Here is a 20,181-nt window from a genome sequence, read left to right as displayed (position 1 = left end):
TAAAAAAACTTTGAACTTTACATGCTTAAGCAAAGATGATGTTTATCATATAAAAAAATGATCTGGGCTAGCTTCTACAAGTATCAGAGTAGAAATTTAGTATGGGAATGGGGTATTGAGAGAGGAAATTGGATGAAATAACTTGATCAACAGAATGGTATTTAATAGGAAGGAAGAACATGACAAGTTCTACATGCACCTACTTTATTCAACAAAAATAGATTGATAATGATAAAACTATTTCAGTCTATAAATATTAAATAGACAGTTGCTTTAAATAGCTTTCAGACTATCATAGCCATGAGGTAAATTTTAAATAAGTACTTTATGCAGACAATAACAGAAAAGGGCTTTTCTAAGGGGAATATAGTTACAGGGTAGAAAATCATATTCTTCCATAAAAATATGCCTTTTGCTTCTTTTACAGCAATAAACTCAATAAAAATGGAAAGTGATGCAATCAAACATACATGAGAACTGAGACTGGGGAAGGTCTGTCTCGGTGATGGCAAGAAGAAAAGCCAATCGGAATTACATCACACGCTTTATATGAAGTCCATGTGGACATCAGGAACACTTCATCTCGTCTGAAAGTTCTTCCACCACTTACGTCTGTGACACAACCAACACCCTGAAAACACTCCCTTGCCAAGGAAAACAGCTTCTTTTTCACTACAGATATGGCCCTCATGTCTAGAAAGTGATATGCTTATTATCATGCAGTTTGGGTTATGAGGTTTGTAATCCTTCAGAGGTTAATAAGAAAATGTGTTACAAATTCAGAATAAAAGAGGAGATCTAAGACAGCAGAGCAGTGTCTTTGGCAAACTCCTAAAACAGAGAGAGTGACTAATACAGAAGTACTAAGATCAGTAGATGAAAAATGTGTTACACTAGGAACAAAGCCTCATATAGAACAAGGGATGCCATCACTCTTTCCCTACAGAAAAACAATTATTTACATGGTACATTCCATTCTTAGAGGCTCAACAGTGCTCCTGATGGTGACTCATGCTTTTCATGACCTCTAGATTCTGTCTGTGCAGTCTGAGTCCTCTAAGTTTTCAGGGTTGAGTCTCAGTTCTCAGGGAAAACGTGCATGTGCCAAAGGGCTTCAAGATGCAGGGATTTCCATCCTGGCCAACTATGTCTGGTATCTTTGCACAAGTTGAGACTCTAAACTGTATTTTTTAAATTTTTTGCAATTTTCCTTCCACCTTTGCAAACATGTTATGTCATGGTTTTTCTATGACATAATTTATAAAAGCAATTTGGGTCTTTACTTCTACTTCATTTAATCACAAAGCTTTCAAGAGACCCTACCAGTCCCAGTCATCTGTTCAGCGTCAAAATGGAGGTGCGTGCATGCCATTCCATCCACATGGCTATTTAAAATACTTCCTTTCCCTTCACCTACATGCTTTACTTATTTTTTTTATTTATTTATTTATTTATTTATTTATTTATTTATTTATTTATTTATATTTATTACACACACACGGGGAGAGAGAGAGAGAGAGAGAGAGAGAGGCAGAGACACAGGCAGAGGGAGAAGCAGGTTTCATGCAGGGAGCCTGACGTGGGACTCGATCTCGGGTCCCCAGGATCACGCCCTGGGCTGAAGGCGATGCTAAACTGCTGAGCCACCAGGGCTGCCACTACTTATTTTAATAATTAATGCAAGCAGTACTCCCTTTACATCCACAACATTGTTTCTATGTCAAATTTTCACTGAAACTTAAAATTGCCTATTTCAATATACTATTGCATCTAAAAAATGAGTTTGTATACAAGAATTATTATTAGCTGCCTTTATTACCCACTTGGAGCAAATAATTACATACTGAGATTGAGAATGATTTGAAGTCATGCCCTGTTAATGAAGAGAAATCAAATGCTGAGACAATTATCACCAATGAGTCATAAAAACAATTTCCGGCTAAAATTTCCAAAAAACAAAAAATAAAAGGAGAATGTAAATATGTGTTTATCCAATTTTAGGAGCTTTTTTTTTTCATAATCAGGCTGAATTTTTTATCTTATATATTTTTTTTAAAGTAGTGAACTTCCAGAGAATCATGATAGAACTCATTTTAGATTTCCATTAAAGAAATATTCACATTGAAGAACACCTCTAAGGCTGCTCTTTGCAAACTGTTATCACTCTGAAAGTGCCTCTCCAAAATACCAGGTAAAAAAGTTCTCTGGACCCTTTTAAAAGCTTTCTACATATTCATTACAAACAGCTAGAAGAAGTAACAATATTTAACTGCAATTTCAGATTTGGTTTCCGGAGTTCCACTCCCTTCCTTATGTAGCATCTCATTAAGAATTTCTGAAATATTTTACCAAGACCAAGGTCTTTAAAAACTGTTAAAATAACAGTTTCTAAAGTCAACTATGCCTGCATTTTTTGCTAGTTGGGATCCAAAGTCACTTCTGATTTTCATTTCTATCACTGCCTCACTAAACCCCTGAGTTTCACAATTACATTTCCATTTCCCTCAGTAAGCTTCAGAGCCTCTAGGTGTTCACAATTTAAATCTAACATTTCTTTCCTTTTTTGGAAAACCTGCCATTTCACATAGACTGGAGTTCTTTCCACTTCCTCTTCTGTGTGGAGTTGGGTTAGGATGGTATTTTTACTTATCCTTCTAGGTTTTCTCAGTCACTAATTTGAGTTTGCACTCTTCACCAGACCTGTCATTGCTATTTTGCCAATCTGGTTATTTAGACAAAAAACACTAACTAACCCCTAAACTACTTGCATTACTGCAGCCACAAGTGACCTCTACTCTTATCAAATCTTTGGAGTAGTTTTTCTAGGACATTTCTTACTTTCCCAACTAAGTGGTCAGTGTTGACTTTGAAGTGAGAAACATTTCTGAATATGCACTACTTTTAAGAGCCCCTCTGTAGCTAGCGCAGTGTCATGTGCTAAAAACGGGGTTTGGTAAGTCTTTGGCAATCAGAGAGCTAAAAAAATCCACCATTGAAAGCTTTATCCATACAATTCTGTATAAATGAAAGAGTTCGGGCAGCCGGGGTGGCTCAGCGATTTAGCACCAACTTTGGCCCAGGGCCTGATTCTGGAGACCCAGGATGAAGTCCCACATCAGGCTCCCTGCATGGAGCCTGCTTCTCCCTCTGCCTGTGTCTCTGCCTCTCTCTCTCTCTCTCTCTCTCTCTCTCTCTCTCTCTTTCTCTCTCATGAATAAATAAATAAAATCTTTAAATAAATGAATGAATGAATGAATGAAAAGTTCAAGAGACTCTAATGCTGACACTAAACAATTGTCAAAATTAACTCTTCAGATATCTGTGATAATGTTGACAAGCAGCATATTCATATAAATTTTGTAAAAAAGTTATCCAAACAGGCCACAATGGACCATGAACTATGGTAGTAATCCAATTTCAGAGGATATCAATTCCATGCCTCTAAAATTTAATAAGTTCCATGACAAGTGATTCATCCAACTGGAATCAGTTCACACAGCCCCCAGATCCCACAAAGCACAGAATACAAGCACTCAGGACTAAATGTTTGGCAATACCTAGGTCTTAATAGACCTGCTCAACCATACCCATACTTGCCTCTCAAAACAAAAATAAGAAAAATCAGCAATTGAAGTAATGATATGAAGTATAAAAACTATGTTGAGATTTAATCCAATAAGAACATTCTATCAATGGAAAAAATATAAAAAATGCTTACTACGTAGCTTTTGTCAATCTATGAGGGTATCTGCATGACAGTATAAAAACTCATTTTATTTGTATTCTTAGAAATCTATTTTCCCCATTAGTCAAGTCAAATATTACATTATTATTATTATTACTATTATTATTAGGTTTGGTAATACTTCTTCAGTAATAATAGGGATGATTATTAGCTACTTTTTTAAGCCAGGCATTTTAATTACATTATTTCATTTAACCCTGTGAGTCTCCCTCTAAGGCTTGCAATGTTGTCCCATTTTATAGAGGAGTGGCTGAGTGACATAAGTTACTCCTCAAGACCATGCAACTAGCAAAGGCAAGCTAGAGATCTGCCAGAGTCCACTTGCCACGTCAGCCTACTCTCTTTTCACCTTACTCTATTTCTCTCCTCAAACATCCTTCTGACCTGACCACTTTTAGAACCATAAAAAGTAACCAAACATTAAAAATTAAAACCAACTCAAGGACCAACAGTCTTTCAGACACCTATGGGCTAATAAAGTCCTGCTTGCTGGAGACCATATACATGTTTTATTGACCTGGACAAATTTCATGGCATTTTTAGTTGTAGAAGGGGCTTGAACTATTTCCCACTGCTGAATGACAGGGTGGGGGGGAAAAGTTTAGGCCAAAACAATAATTTTGCCCAAATGTTATGAGTTCATACTTATCTTCATAACTTCAATCCCAGAGTGAATGGTCATTGTTTGGTCAACAGGCCACCCTACCATTGGGCTTGTTATACTCCAGCTCAACTCTCTGAGAGGGAAGGACTGCAAAAAAGAAACTGGAAGAGAGGGCTTGACCAGGAAAGCCCATTCTACATTTTGTGGAACTCCTTGAAAGGAAGGGGTTATATTCAAATCCACTGGACATTCTCCTCAAATTTCCCTCCACCTCTTCATCCAAATTTTTGGTCATAATCTCAACGTCAACTTACAAATATAAAGTTGGCAGAAGTAAGCGAACTTTTTGTTTTTTCCTAGAGAAAGGCACATACATGCATACATAGACATGGTTTAGTAGATGCTACATATTATTTCCTCTCTATAGTTTGCAAATTCCCCACAATAAGTATGCATATACTTCACAATGATAAAATTATACCATCACTTAACCATTTTTTCTCTCTACTTCCACTGTTTCTTCATAGAAGTCTGCATTACTCTTAACTCTGCTGCATTTTATAAGGCAACAAACAAAAGTAAAACTTTGAACAAGAACAGGAGTGTTTAAGAGTACATGGTAGAAAAAACAAAATTTAAACTGATGTGGTTATTATTTCAGAGGCAAAATAGTTTAAATCCAGGGATAAATAAAAGCATCTCAAAGTCTCAAAAGACCTACGTAGAGCTATTCATAAACTTAACAATTATGCATATGTAAAAATAATAGATATTTAAGAGTTTAGTTCATTTTAGCCCAAAGTTTAATGAAAAATAACAAACCAAATTCTTTAAAACTAGCAATATCAATATAAGTTAATAGAACAGGTTACTATAATTATATTTTATAAATATTCCATAGCAATAGATATCAATAATAACAATGCCTGACATGTATTAAATGCTTTCTAGAGATTAGTCAGGGGCTAAGTGCTTTAAATGCATAATCTCTTGAAATTGTCAAGGCAACCCAAAGATGAAGGTAGTTTCCTTTCTCCTGCATCTATTTCATGGATGAAAAAACTGAGGCTTAAAGAAGTTGAATAATTTAAGCAAGTAGTAGTATTGGAATGCAAAGTCAATTCTGCCTTAAAAACTATGCTAAAACCAAAATGTCTTTATACAACTGGAAATTAAATTGGCTTCCAGGATCAACACCTTTGGACACAGTCACCTTCCTAGGCATGGGCCAAAATTTGGCAATGATAGAAACTTCACAAATATCAAACTTATGAAAACTCAAGAAATTTGGAAGAGAGGAGACTATTAAAAATAAATGTTAATTCCCAAGACACCAAACTTACTTATTAGAAAATCTTGAACACCTTAGTAAGTAGAAATTCAACCAAAGATGTTCCCTGATCTCTTTTTGGAATCTACACTTCCGAACAAAAAATGTTCTACATTCTTCTTTATTGTCCATATATTTCATCATATCACATAAAACAGGTTATGTGGGCATTTGGGGAAAGTATGTATGCAAACCGTAACTTTCCAGTCACATTAAGAGTATAAAAGTTTATAACTTTGGACCATACCTTGGTTTTCATGAACTTGGAGTGACTTTTGTAAACCTCTATTTGTTTGATCTCTTCTTCGCGGTCCTCAGTGTTCAGCACACCATTGGCTTTTAACATCTGGATCTCATCCTCCAGATCCCTTATGTTTCGCTCCAATGAAGCAATTTTTGTGTCCTGTTGTTTAAAAAAAAAAAAAATGGGAATAAAAAGAAGGAAATAAAATTGTTTTTTTAGTATCATCAAAACAGAATTTCAGAAAGTATTTTGGGTAGTAATACATTAACTATGGTATAGACATAACCCTGAATTCAGGATAATTTATGTTTTTCACTTCTGAGGATCATTTGTAAGATATTTTTTAAGTTTCCAATAAAGAACACGTGTCAATACAACATGGAGAGTTGCCTAGATATGTTTGTCTAATGTCTGGGAATCAAATTACCAAAGCAACAGTGATAAAAGTGATCTAAAGTGTTAAAAAAAAAAAAAACACCATTTAAGTGGACAAATTTATAATTTCAGATACAGTTTACCAGTGTACAATTTCTAGTCTACTTGTAAATGCAAAAACAGTTTGTTCATGTGTATATTATGTGGCCGGTTTTATAAGGCATGCTTGGAATATGACTCTGAGAGCGAAGGAAATTAAAATCTACTAATGAGGAAAAGGATTCTCATCTAGAATACAGACATCAATGAAATTAAATAACTGAATCCTGACTTAGTATGACTGATACACTAAATATTGAAAATTTATAGCAACTGTACATTGTAATGATTTATTTGGCAAGCAGCTCCCTGCATGACAAAATAAACATAAGTCACCTTGTAGGACATTTCTAATCTACTGATTTTCAGAGTTAAAAAACTAGAAATATTACACTCAACTGTGGGATTGAGAAGGGAAAAAAAAACCATAGAGAATTTTTTAAGGAAATGACAGACTATGTATACGGTAGAGCATAGCAAGAAATATTGCTTTAGAAAGACGAGAAGAGAGCGAACTCTTACAGGGGAAAAGAAAAAACCTTCTCCAACCTGAGGTGTTAAACTCCAACCAGTCTTTGGAATAAAACACATTGAAAGTTTGACTATAAGTTTTCTCCCTGACACCATCTACCTGCCCTTTTATGTGCAAATCCAAAGAGCTGATATTACATTTGTAATTCAATGTTAATGGGGGGGAAAAAAACACAAACTCATTTTTTTTTACCAACTTATTTTCAAGAATCTAGAAGACTAAAGAGTTCCAAAAGTAAAGACAATGAATGGTCTATTCTATTTATAACTAACTCATCGAAAAAACTTTGCAACAAGTATATTTGTCCTGATTTTGTGGCTATTTTCCATTCTAATTTCTTACATTATGTGGTCGATGTCATGTCTCATGGGGCAATGTAATAATCAATACTATTATCATTTAACATCGTCATCATCATTAAGTGGAAGAAAATGAGGAGAAACAACTTCTTACTGAGTGCCACTATGTGTGACCATCCAAGTGCTTTAAGTGCTGAAGATATTTTTATTAATTCTCAGAAAAAAAACAAGAAAATGAAATAAAAAGATTCTGAAATTTCAAAGATTATTATGGAATGTTATATTTTATAGCATTTTGTTTTCCTTTTAAAATAGTATTGTTTTTTTTTTCCAGTTATAAAAGTAATATATCTTAAATTCCTAGAAAATGGAGAGAATCCCCTCTTATCCTACTACCAAGAGATAACCATGACTCATGTTTTATGTACAGCCTGCCAGTATTTTTCTATTCCAAATGCAATTTCTAGAAATCCTTTATACTTCCAGCTTGAGTAAAAGGGGTGTCATGGACTAAATGCATGCCTCCAAAATTCCTATTTGAAGCTCTAACCCCTAATGTAATGGAGACTTGATGGCATTTGGAGACAAGGCCTTTAAGAGGTGATCGGTGTTACAAGCAGTCATAAGGATGAGGCCTTCATAAAAAGAGACACTACAGAGCTTCTTTTCTCTCTTTTGCTCTCTGCCATGTGAGGACACAGCAAGAAAGTGGCCATCTGTGAGCCAGGAAGAGAGAGCTCTCACCAGAACCCAACTCGCTTGCACCCTGATCTGGGACTTCCAGCCTCCAGAACTGTGAGAAAATACATTTCTGTTTTATATGTCACCCATAAGTGGTATTTTGTTACAGCAGCCCAAGCTGATATATGTAGGGAGGCATCGTTACTGAATCTTTTGAGTTCTGAGCTATGAGAAGTCCAGAGATAAAAAGAGCAGCAAAATAAAAAGAATGCAGAAAAAAGAATTTCTAAACATTCATAAGAGCCTTCTTAAATAAATGAGAGTCATTTTAAATCAATATTTTTTCTGACTATAAAATTAAGACAAGGGGTCCCTGGGTGGCGCAGCGGTTTAGCGCCTGCCTTTGGCCTGGGGCGTGATCCTGGAGACCCAGGATCGAATCCCACATCGGGCTCCCGGTGCATGGAGCCTGCTTCTCCCTCTGCCTGTGTCTCTGCCTCTCTCTCTCTCTCTCTCTCTCTCTGTGTGACTATCATAAATAAATAAAAATTAAAAAAAAAATTACGACAAGCTCATTACAGAATACTTGAAAAGCTATATAATTATGACTGCACAAGTCCCATCACTCAGATATACCTACTATTAACACTTTTATTTATCCTTATGAAAGCCTTAAGATTATATTACTTTAAGACATATAAAAAGATAGTTATCAATTAAAACCCTAATCAATGTGACAGTAATTTCCTCTTTTTGAGATACAATCTTTCAGCATCTACAAATATCTAAGTACAATCTTTACAAGAGTTTAACTGAAAGTTAAATGTAAAAGAAAGGGCCTACATCTGTGCTTTTCTAATACAAAATCTTCTGGGATTTCAGACCCAAGCCTAAAGTGAGCATATTCATATGTACATACATATGTACATATATATACATATATAAAGACGTGTGTGTATGTACAGTACACTTTGTGGTCCTCATGTCTTATATCTTAATTTTTGATACACTTAGAATTTCAGGTCTCTATCACATACGCAAGGGGAGTGGGAGGGAAACCATCAGCTTTCCCCTCCATCAAATCTTGAAGCTTTAGTTAGCAATGACCACAACTGCCCGCCAGCTTCTAACTAGGTTAGATGGAGCTTTTTACCGCACTTTTAAAAATTACATACTGCTAAAGAAAGATCAGAACAGGGTTAAGATAGAAAGTTTCATAACATAAGAAAATTATCAGGCAGCCTGGGTGGCTCAGCGATTTAGCGCCACCTTCAGCCTAGGGTGTGATCCTGGAGACCCCAGATCCAGTCCCACGTCAGGCTCCCTGCTTGGAGCCTGCTTCTCCCTCTGCCTGTGTCTGTCTCTGCCTCTCTCTCTCTCTCTCTCTATCTCTCTCATGAGTAAATAAATAAAATCTTTAAAGAAAAAAATTATCTTGACCTATATGCATCTGAGTTAAAATTTCACCAAATAGTGAACACATTTTAAAAATAATATTTTTAACTATTACTAATTTCCTTAATCAACTTTTCTTTTTTCCTCACAAACTTTTTTCCCTTTTAGCTACAGGTGTCTCAAGATACTTAAAAAAAGAAAAGAAAAGAAAAGAAAAGAAAAGAAAAGAAAAGAAAAGAAAAGAAAAGAAAAGAGAAAAGGAAAGAAAGAAAAGAAAGAAAGAAAAGAAAGAAAAGAAAAGAAAAGAAAAGAAAAGAAAGAAAAGAAAAGAAAAGAAAAGAAAAGAAAAAAAGAAAAGAAAAGAAAAGAAAAGAAAAGAAAAAAGAAAAGAAAAGAAAAGAAAAGAAAAGGGGAGGGTGGTTGTTGAGGAAGTCACTTTAATAATGATCTATTTTTCCTGTCCTTATTTACATTTGTGTTCTTTAAGAAGTCAAGTTTAAGGACAACAGACCTCATACCTGAAATCTTGAGCATGGAGAAAAGGAGATACGAGTATATCATTAAGGTCCAGAGAAAAGAACAGATACAAAATACATAGATATGTTAGATGGTGTATTGACTGTGCCCAAGAAGATACTCAAAATGCTGAGGCAAAGAATGATGTGAGGAAATCTAAGTATGAAATACAAAGGTAAATAAAATGACTGCCATGGTCACAGCTTCTCTGCTGCCTCTGTTTAAGGAATTCAGGGAGAAGAAATTTCATCTTTTTCTTTTTTTTCAAATCTCTAAGACTGAGATGAATTACTATAAACTTCTATATTTAAGGAGAACAATGGAAGGCAACCACCTCACAGGTCCTAATATGGCTCAATGTGGTATATGGTTGTTGCGGGTGGCTCAGGGCATGATCCCTAGGTTCTGGGATCGAACCTCTGCCTATGTCTCTGCCTCTGTGTGTCTTTCATGAATAAATAAATATCTTTTTTAAAAAAGTACTGATCTAGAGTGAAGACATAATGCTGTAACGTCGTGAAAAGTGTAGTTTTAGAAGGTAGAACAACATTTACTCCCAATCACCAGAGTTTTCTTCATCTGAACATCTTTACACGTTACTTACCACTGATATTTTAAAACAATTTATGTAGTGATTTTTCAAGTATTCATTTTTTTTTAAGATTTTATTTATTTGACAGAGATTGAGAGTGAGTGAACACAAGAAGAGGGAGGGGCAGGCAGAGGGAGAGGGAACAGGCAGAGGGCCTGCTAAGTAGAGAGGCTGATGTGAGGCTCCATTCCAGGACCTTGGGATCTGAGCTGAAGGCAGACACTTTAACCGTCTGAGCCACCCAGGCACCCCTCAAGTACTCATTTTGATTATGTTTTACACATAAGCAAACTCTTAGAGCAGATCATTGTGGACCTTCCTTGGAGATGGAGAAAATGAAATACAACACAGAACAGCTTTTCCCAAAATCCACAGAACACAAAAGCTCTGTGAAATAGGGATTGCAGCATCAAATAAGTTTGAGAATAATTAATGCTTACATTACCATTAATGGCTCTGGGAAGTCCTACAGCAAAGTATTCTATTTGATTTGATTTTTCCCAGTATAATTCCTCTAGAAGTCAATTTTAAAATAAAAATTAGGATTTTATTGACCACATTATGCTCAGGATTATATGCTAAAGTGAAGAGTCAAAACAATGTTTGGCTCTTCAAGGGAAAACTTACTATCATTAATCTCCATTGAATAATTAGGTGCTTAAATACCCAGATCACCTTGTTGGCTTCTGTAACTCAAACGTGGTTTACTGACAGCCTCCTCTGAGCTCAAAGCAATGAAAGAACATAGGCTCTCATACTCTAAAAACCTACCACTACATGTCTGAGGTGACATTTTTCAAATAGTCTTGAGATAGTACAACCATGAAATTGTCTTGCTTTTACATTGTATTTTCATTAAGGACTGTAAGAATGTGGGAAATAAAGTTTCAGGAGGGAAAAATAGCTGAAATGTGTTCGCTCATTCCTTATTAGTTGGAAAAAATATCTGAATTGAATATCTTTCAAATCATTTCTTTCCACACTTTCATAAAATAACACTTGTAAAAATTTTATACATCAATTACAACTCATAACTTCTACTTAAAGATTCATACCCAAGACATTTTTATATCTATCATTCAAAAAATGTAAAATAGGTATTTAAAGGGCAATTAATAAATAAACCCCTGGAATTGAACACCTAGCAGCCATCACCCCAACAGGCCCACCTGCTGAGTCTCAAATCAGCCATAAATGTTAGTCTGGCTGCTAGACTATAGCAATGAAAGTAAGTCAGGTGAGAAGACTGAAATAAGTTTATCTCTGCTTCACCTTTGCTTTGCTTTACTAATCTCTGAGTTTTTCTAAGACATATTTGCTACATTTAATAGTAAACTTAGAAGCAGGGAGTTTTCTCATTCATTCAACAAATACGTACTAAGCATCTTTTGGGTACCAGTCACATTGCCAGGTATGAGAATCTAGATAGATCTCAACAAGATTCATAGGCACCCTTCTCTCTCTAACATGGAGTACAATCTAGATCACTGTTGCTGCAAGTGTGGTCCACAGACCAGCAGCATTGGCATCACCTGAGAGAGTTTTAGAAATGCAGAATCTCTGGCCCTAACCCATCTGCATTTTCATAAGGCTCTCAAGTGACTTAGATGTTTTAAATGACTTCAGGTGTCCCGCATACATGACAGACGGGATTGACCAGTGCAGAAGAGACCAAGACAATTTTATAAGACAAGTAAATTTAGAAAAATATTAACCTCCCTTCAAGAGCTATCCATCTTGGCCTAAGTGTACACCAACCCTGGGAGTAAACTTTCTGGAGCATCTTTGCCAGTCCAGATGCCTTTATTACCCTTTCTGTATCTGTCAAACATTATGTTCCCCTTCAATAGCAAGAAAAAGATTTTAATTCCTCTCTAGGAACTGTGAACTCTGAAATGATGAGTGGGTGGAATATCAAAAAAGCAGTATCATTTAGTCACAAAAAGTAACAATTATGTTATTGCTGAGTGTCACAATGCACTTTTTTTCAAATACAGTAAGAATTACTGGTTTCACGTTAATATCAGGCCAAGAAAGAAAATATAAGCAATTTTTACAGAGCATGGAACTCACCGTGATCACATATCAGTCTATGGACACTGATCAACAAACTTAGGGCCAATTTGGTTTAAGGAAGAAGACGTGATTTAATGTTCAGGAAACATCCCAACCTAATTATATTATGCTTTATTTAGGATAAAATTCTAGACTATTATTACTGGATCCCACAGAGGCTCCTGAAGGCTTAACTTTTAAAACTCATCTAGTCATAGTTGCAAACATAACTGAGCTTCCCTAGGTCTTAGGCTATCTGAGGAACGCCCTGGCTTTGGAAGGGTTTACTGTGTGGGATTAACCACGGTTTTGTGAGCCCAAGTCAAGCACTCCAGAAAGAAGTCAGCTTGGATCTAAAGCATGTAAGAAGGAAAAAATAAAAACAAAAAAATCAGTAACTCAACTTCTTGGGCGTTATCAAATTGTAAAGAGATGGTGACATAGATGAGAAGATGACAGACGACATGCTGTTTTTTGGTGGTAGTATTGGTTTTTTGTTCATAGGGTACTTAATTCTTTATAGCAAAACACATGAGCACAGAATCAGGTCAAATTCAAAGCAATTAGGGTGCTTTGATGTTTCTTTCCAAGGCTTCATTTGCCAGCTTCACTCATTCTTCATGAAGCCCATGCCCCAGGAATGCATCCTTCTTGTCATCCTGTCTCTGTGCACATTGCTAATGACCCATGGGCAGAAGATATGTTTCTTTCTGGACACTATACAACCACTGAGGTTCTGGTCTCCATATATCAATTTGATGTTGCTGCTCTTGTTGTTGATAGACTCAAGTCAAAAAAAAGAGCTGAAGATAGAACAATCCTCCTGACCCTCAGAGAGTCACAAATCAGGATGTAAATCCTAGTTTGGGCTTTTACATCTTCAGGCAAGATGCTAAGAATCCCCGAAATAAGACTATGTTCAAGAGCATGTCATGAAAATTACAAGTGATCAATAATGCATGCAAATTACCTATCATGGAACATCCCCCATGAGAGTAAAGGGATTGCCATCATTATTATCATCAGCCAACAACAGTGTAGTAAGGCCCCACCCATTCCTCAGTTCTATGAGGTGCACATGTAGAAGACAGTAGCTTACGCTTTTGGTCTATCCCGTTTAATTTTGTGAACATATTCCTACCCTCACTAATCCTATAAACTAAGGTTGTTATAAGAATTACATGATTGAAAGCATGTACTTCTTCCAGTACATTATATAGTAGTATTATTATAGCCAACACACAGTAGGTGCTCTACAAAGATTACCTTCTTCCCATTTCTAGCTGCAGCATTTATCGATTACTTTTTTATCTGTCTGTTCAGCTTTTCTTTTTGGGAACTACATCACCCCAACTCCCTGTGGTTTCAGTGGGGTTTCATGGATGACCCTGCTCAGTGGCAAGTACCATGGATTCTTTGGATGCTGATTGATCTGCAGTGACCTCGTTATGCCATCAAGGCCAATCAGAGTTCTTTTAGGAGACTAACATAAATTCCTAGGCCTCTACTTTTCTAAGCTATGTTTCTCCTTTTCTGAGCTTATGAATAATAAGGAAAATATGGGCCTGTGGCTGGTCATGGGCTTCTTTGGTACCATGATTAAGAATTTGCCTGAGTGATTGTGCCCTTATAACATCATTTGAATAGCTAGGTACAGATATCTGAACCATTCACTCCTCCCAGAATACCAAAATACAACAGAAGGGTTTCAGCTACTTGCAATACAAAAGTGATAGCATGAAAGATAACACCACAATACAGCTAGATACAATATTCTACAAATCAACAAAGGGAAGTCAGAAATGGGCAAGACCATGATAGCAGAGTCAACAAATTTCCACAAAGCACAAGAGTCTAATATTGGACCTAGAGATGGGTAAGAATAAGATTATCATAGGGAAGATGAAATTCTTTCCAGCCAGAAATAATAACATATGCAAAGTTTAGAGTACTCAGCATGGTGTCCAGCACATAATATTTAATTAATATAAGTTGAAAGAATAAGAAAACAAGTATGAATTATGTATGAAGAGGAATAAGAAGACAGGACTAATTAAAATTTATGGATCACTTTTTGTTGCAGAGGAGTTGGAAAAGAAGGAGGGACTGAATGCTAAGCACTCTTCACAATCAAGATAGTTGGCACTTGGGTATGACAGGAGTTGTTTATAAGCTGGTAAAAAGAAAGCAACAAGGGACATCTGGGTGGCTCAGTGGTTGAGCTGTCCCACATCGGGGCTTCCTGCATGGAGCCTGTTTCTCCCTCTGCCTATGTCCCTGCCTCTCTCTCTCTTTCTCTTTCTCTCTCTCTCTCTGTCTCTCCTGAATAAATAAATAAAATCTTTTTTTTTTTTTAAGCAAGAAGATGGCCTTTGGGAAGTTAATAATAAAAAACAGAAGCCAAAATGGGAGTTGGGACAGTAGAGAAAATAGATCATCAGCCTAGTGCTGAAAGAATTCTGACCTGGTTAAGAATCAAGTATAGAAAAAACAGCACAGGAATCACCAAAAGGAAGAAGTGAAAAATGATGGAAATCATGAAAAGTCACAAAAAAATAAAATAGTGAAGTTTCAAAAAAGAAAAAGAGTCAGAAAAGGTTTGAGGATACATTAAATCAAACAGAATCAGAGTGATAGTTGAGTCACTCAACAACCAGTACAGCATAGGACAAGAACCAACTAGAACAGACACCATCTAGAGCAAGGGAACCAAGTCTGGGAAGTCTCTGAAAAGTCAGGGGTTAACTCTTTAGTTGCTGGAGTGGGGGAGTATAATCTGGGGATTTGAGATAACCAGAGAAATATATTATAACAACCAGTGTAGTTGCACTTGTGCCTCTTGGCTGATTATCAGCCTTTCACAGAAAGTTGCTTCAATTAATACTGATAGCTTTCTACATTCCCAATGCATGGAAGGTAGCACTTGTTAATCCAAAATCATTTCCACATGCCTGTGACACACATTAATACAGAGGCTCCCCGGTGCCAGTCCATGGACTAGGTTTATCAGATTCACCTAAGGAGTGAATAAAAAGAACCAATGACTTGGTGTCACCCAAAGACATTCCCTTTCAGGATGGAGGTGACACAAAGATCTGTATTTATTTATTTTATTTATTTTATTTATTTATTTGTAAACTCCTCAGGGGGGTAAAAAGCCATATCAAAATATTTCTTTTTTAGACTTCTGTTTTCTTCCTCATTTATGTTGAAGAATAAATATATTTGCATTATACAAATATATAGAATAGTATAGGACAGAAGCAGTATTTCTCCATTCTGGCATTAAAAATGCAGTTAATAACAACAACAGCTAATGTGTATTGATTACTAATGCAAACACTGTGCTAGAAAAAAGTCTCAGTTAATCTTTCCTATAACCCTGTGAATTACTTATTTTACTCATTTTATAGGTCAAGAGACTTATAAAAGGTAAATAACTTGCCCAAGATCTTCCCTTTGTTAAAATAACTTTCCAAGTCCACGATGGCTCAACTTCTGCTTGGTTCTCCTTGTCAGCAAACCAATACTTAGATAACTTTTACATCCCTGTAAATGTTCCACTTGACCAGAAATGCAGTGTATCCAATCAGCCTATCTCCACATGCCAAGCCAACTCTGACTTTTAATTTCCTTGTTCCTTCTCACTTCAAACAAATGTGACTATGTGGCCCCAACCAATCAGATATTTTCTATTTTTCTTCTTCCTTGTTCTTTATTCTTTATCCTATAAAAGCTTCCTTCCTCCTATCCCATTTCTCAGTTCTCCAAATGGAAACTGCTTCATGAAGTGCTAGATAATATTTGTTTGTATCACCTACATTGTCTTCTTCAGCCATTTTTTAACACCATTCATACACTGGAATGGTTCCCTCCATATAGAGAAGAGAGGAAGCCACAGCCAAACACTGGGATCTTGCTGTCTCCAGGAAAAACCTCAAAAGAACTGGCTTCAGAGAAGGTGTGCCACCTAGATGTGGGCTATTTTGATCCCTTCCTACACACAGCATGACTAGCCTTTAAAGATCACGGAGCAAGGTCAAAATAAAATAGTGAAGAGATTAGGGAGAGAGGATAGGGAGGAAGAAATTTCAGAAAGTGCTTCCAGATGAGAAGATAGCCCCTCAGTGTGTGCTGTGTACAGCCCCACCCTCCCTAAGGCTGGATCAAAGTCATCTTTCACATACATATAAATACAAAGAGAGTTTGAATTCCCAGAGATCCAGTGAAATACTACGTTGCAAAACAGTGATTACATTTCAAGGAGTAATGAAACAACAGGCATCTGACACTTCTATTCTCTTCCAGTGCTCTTTAGGAAAAGATTGGGTGAGGAAGCTCTATTCATTCACTGGCCTCTATCAACCTGAACTTGCCCTTCCCATTTCTTTTAAATCATCCTCACAAACGCCTTCAACAGCCCTGGTTTGGAGCCTCCTTCTTAGGATCTCCAAAACATACCACAAATCTTTCTATGTTCAACCAGTTTGTCTCATGGAAAAAGCAACAGGCGGCAGAGGAATCCAGGCCACCCCAAGTCACCAGCATGGCCTGATGGATGTGGAAACTGGAACGTGCCTTAGGGATGAGGCATGTGAAGGCCCCACTGTCATTATTGAAACTTGAAAGGGGAAGTTCACATGAGGCCTGTGGTTGACTTCTCAACCCTACTGGCGGAGGCGCACGCCAATAAGGAAATTGCAATCCCTAAATAAACAATAGGCTGGGAACCTGAGCACCAACAAGGGAGAATGCAGAGGCTGCTAGCCTGGGCAGGGCTGGCCAAGATGGAGCAAACAAAGCAAAGATTTAAACTTTGCAAGTATGTCATGTCAAGTCAGACTCCCCAGGCAGGACCCTTTGAGATTCCAAATTGCCAGTCACCAAGCCTCAAAACTTGGTAGAATTTTTAAAACAGGGCTCTTGGTCCAATCTCTTCATTTGCCAAATGAGAATAGTGAGAGCCAGAAAAGACAAGTGACTTGCCAAAGACACAACAGCCAGAAAGCCAGGTCCCTAGGTTATTTATTATGCCACAGGCCTACTAGGAGTTGCTATTTTTTTCTCCACTGGTTTCTTCTCTCTTTTTTTTTTTTTTTTTTTTTGGTTTCTCCTTTCAAAGAAGCTTTTAAAGCCTTTCCACATACCAGCTCTGTGTATGTGTGCATTCTGAGCTAAGAAGCTGCCTGAAGTAAATTTGTTAAATTCCTTCTCTCTCCTTGCTCAAAGGTACCACTATTTTTTTTTAACATGTAAAACTCAACTTCCAGACTGGAAGGGAATGGATAGAGAAGCAAAGAATTCTTTGAGCATTTATTATATACCTGGATTTTCCCATGCCTTACTTCATTTTAATATTTTCTACAACCTTACACAGGCTGGTATCATTGTCCCATTTCACAGATAGGAAAGCTGAAGCCAGAGAAGTAATAAGCAGCAGAGCCAAATTATCAATTTCCACAAATAATCTAACCCTTCTCTGTTCAGTGAAAGAAAGCCAGGATAGAAGAAACTGTGCAGCTTTAAGTTTTTTTTAAATGAACTTCCTGTTGTTTTTCCTAAGTAATAATTCCTGATCATTCCTGTGTAATAAATGCACATTATTGAAAACATAAAAATTTGGAGGGGGGAGAAAAGGAAAAAGAGGAAAAAATCCATCATAATTGACTCATTCAGAAATAGTGTTAACATTTTGGTATTTTCGCCAATTTCCACATTGATAAATATACCTTCTTTATATATTAAGAACATTAAGTCTCTAACTACTATAAACCTTAGGAATACATCTCCTTTTCTTTTTAGAAATACATCTCATGATTATTTTATAGTTCTATCTTTTCAATTTTTAAGTAATCAAAGTTATTGACCATTTCCTTTGAAATATATTTATTTTTAAAAAACAGCTTTACTGATATCCAGTACATGTGCCATAAAATTTATCCTTTTAAAGTATACTATTCAGTGGTTTGTACAACCAACACCACTATCTAATTCTACAGTATTTTCACCACCTAAAAGCCCTATACCCATGAGCAGTCACTCCTGCTCCTCTCCCCTATCTCCTAACAACCACTAATCTACCTGCTATTTCTACAGATATATCTATATTGGACATTTCATATAAATAGAATCATGTAATAAGTGGCCTTTTGCACCGACTTCTTTCATTTAACATGATGTTTTCAAGGTTCACCCAGGTTATAGCATGTATCAGTTCCTCATTTCTTTTCATTGCCAAAAAATATTCTATTGTATGGGGATGCCATATTTCATTTATTCGTATAGGATAATGGACATTTAGATTTCTTTTTAGCTTTTTGGCTATTATTAATAATGGTATATGAGCATCTGTGTACAGATTTTTACATATGTTTTCAGTTTCATTCGGTGTATACCTAGGAGGAGAACTGCTGAGTCTTACTACTGTAAGACCCTACATTTAACATCTGGAAAAACTGCCAAATAGCTTTTAAAAATGGACTGAACCATTTTTTATTTCTACCATCAATATGAAGAATATGGCTTTTCCACATCTTCCCCAACACTTGTTAGTTACTATCTATCTTGTTTTATTTTAGCCATGTTAGTGGGGGGTAAGTTGTATCTAATTGAAGGTTTGATTTGCATTTCCTGTTGGGACATCTTTTCATGTCCTTATTGGCCATTTGTTGGTTTTCATTGGAAAAATGCCTACTCAAATCCTTTGCTCAATTTTTGATAAGATTATTTGTCTTTTTACTGGTGAGTTTTTCTTCCTTTATTTTTAAATGAACTTTTTAATTAAAATATAGTATACAAAAGAAAGTCAAATCATACGTTTTCAGCATAATGAATTATGACAAAGTAAACATACCTGGGAAAAGCAAACCAGATCAATGAATACTACTTGCACTCTAGAAGCTTCCTTTATTCCCACCCAATCTCCATATCCTGTCACTCCAGATTATCCACTATCCAAATATCTAACACTATTCATTACTTCTGCTATTTTTGGAATGTACACATACAAACAGACCATATTGTATGTGTTCTTTTGTGTCTAGATTCTTTCAATGCTGTTTTGAGGATACTGAATTATGTTGTTATATGAAGCAATAGCTTGGTGCTTCTCGTTGCCATATAGCATTTCATAGCATGAATACTTCACTATTTATCCACTCCATTGTTTATAACTATTTCACTTTTTCAAGGTTTTGGTTATTCCACATTAAATTATTTTTTGAATCTTCTACTTAAATTGGGTCTTGTACCACCATTGCTAGATTTGCTTCTAGATATTTTGGGTTTTTTAATGCCATTGTAAATGATATTGTTTCTAAGATTTTATTTTGTAAATGTTTGTTACTGGCATGTAAAAATATGATTACATTTTAAAATACTGACTAGCTATCTGGCTAAGTTTGTCTATTAATCTAATCTTTTATTATATGAATTTATTGAGTTTTTTTTACACACCAATCATGGTTTCTGTGAATAAAAATGCTTTTATCTCTTTCTTTATACTTCTTATACTTAGCATATCTAGAACATTATGGAATAGAAGTGACAGTAATAGGTGGTTTTGTCTTATTTTTTGTATCATAAGGAAAGCTTTCAACATTTTACCATTAAATATGATGTTGATTGTAGTTTTCTTATAGCTGCTTCTTATTAAGAAAATATTCTCCTAATCTGAGTTTGCAAAAAAGGCATTTTTTTCTTTTTTACATGGATG

At 35.9% G+C, this 20,181-nt stretch overlaps 1 protein-coding gene across 25 annotated transcripts in view; it reads right to left on the bottom strand.

Annotated features, from left to right (window-relative positions):
* The window catches only part of ERC2 (ELKS/RAB6-interacting/CAST family member 2), a 906,960-nt gene that overhangs the window by 605,726 nt on the left and 281,053 nt on the right, over positions 1-20,181 (bottom strand). For all 25 annotated transcript variants that reach the window (XR_012011918.1, XR_012011916.1, XR_012011917.1 and 22 more), the window contains one exon: positions 5,927-6,082. Coding sequence is in view for 22 of the 25 variants with exons in the window: in XM_072785816.1 (XP_072641917.1) it covers positions 5,927-6,082 (156 nt within the window). In the remaining 3 variants the exon portion in view is untranslated. The remainder of the gene's footprint in view (positions 1-5,926; positions 6,083-20,181) is intronic.

The sequence above is a fragment of the Canis lupus genome, chromosome 19 (assembly GCF_048164855.1).
Source record: "Canis lupus baileyi chromosome 19, mCanLup2.hap1, whole genome shotgun sequence".
Taxonomy (NCBI): Eukaryota; Metazoa; Chordata; class Mammalia; order Carnivora; family Canidae; genus Canis; species Canis lupus.
This window is presented reverse-complemented; position numbering and strand designations above follow the sequence as displayed.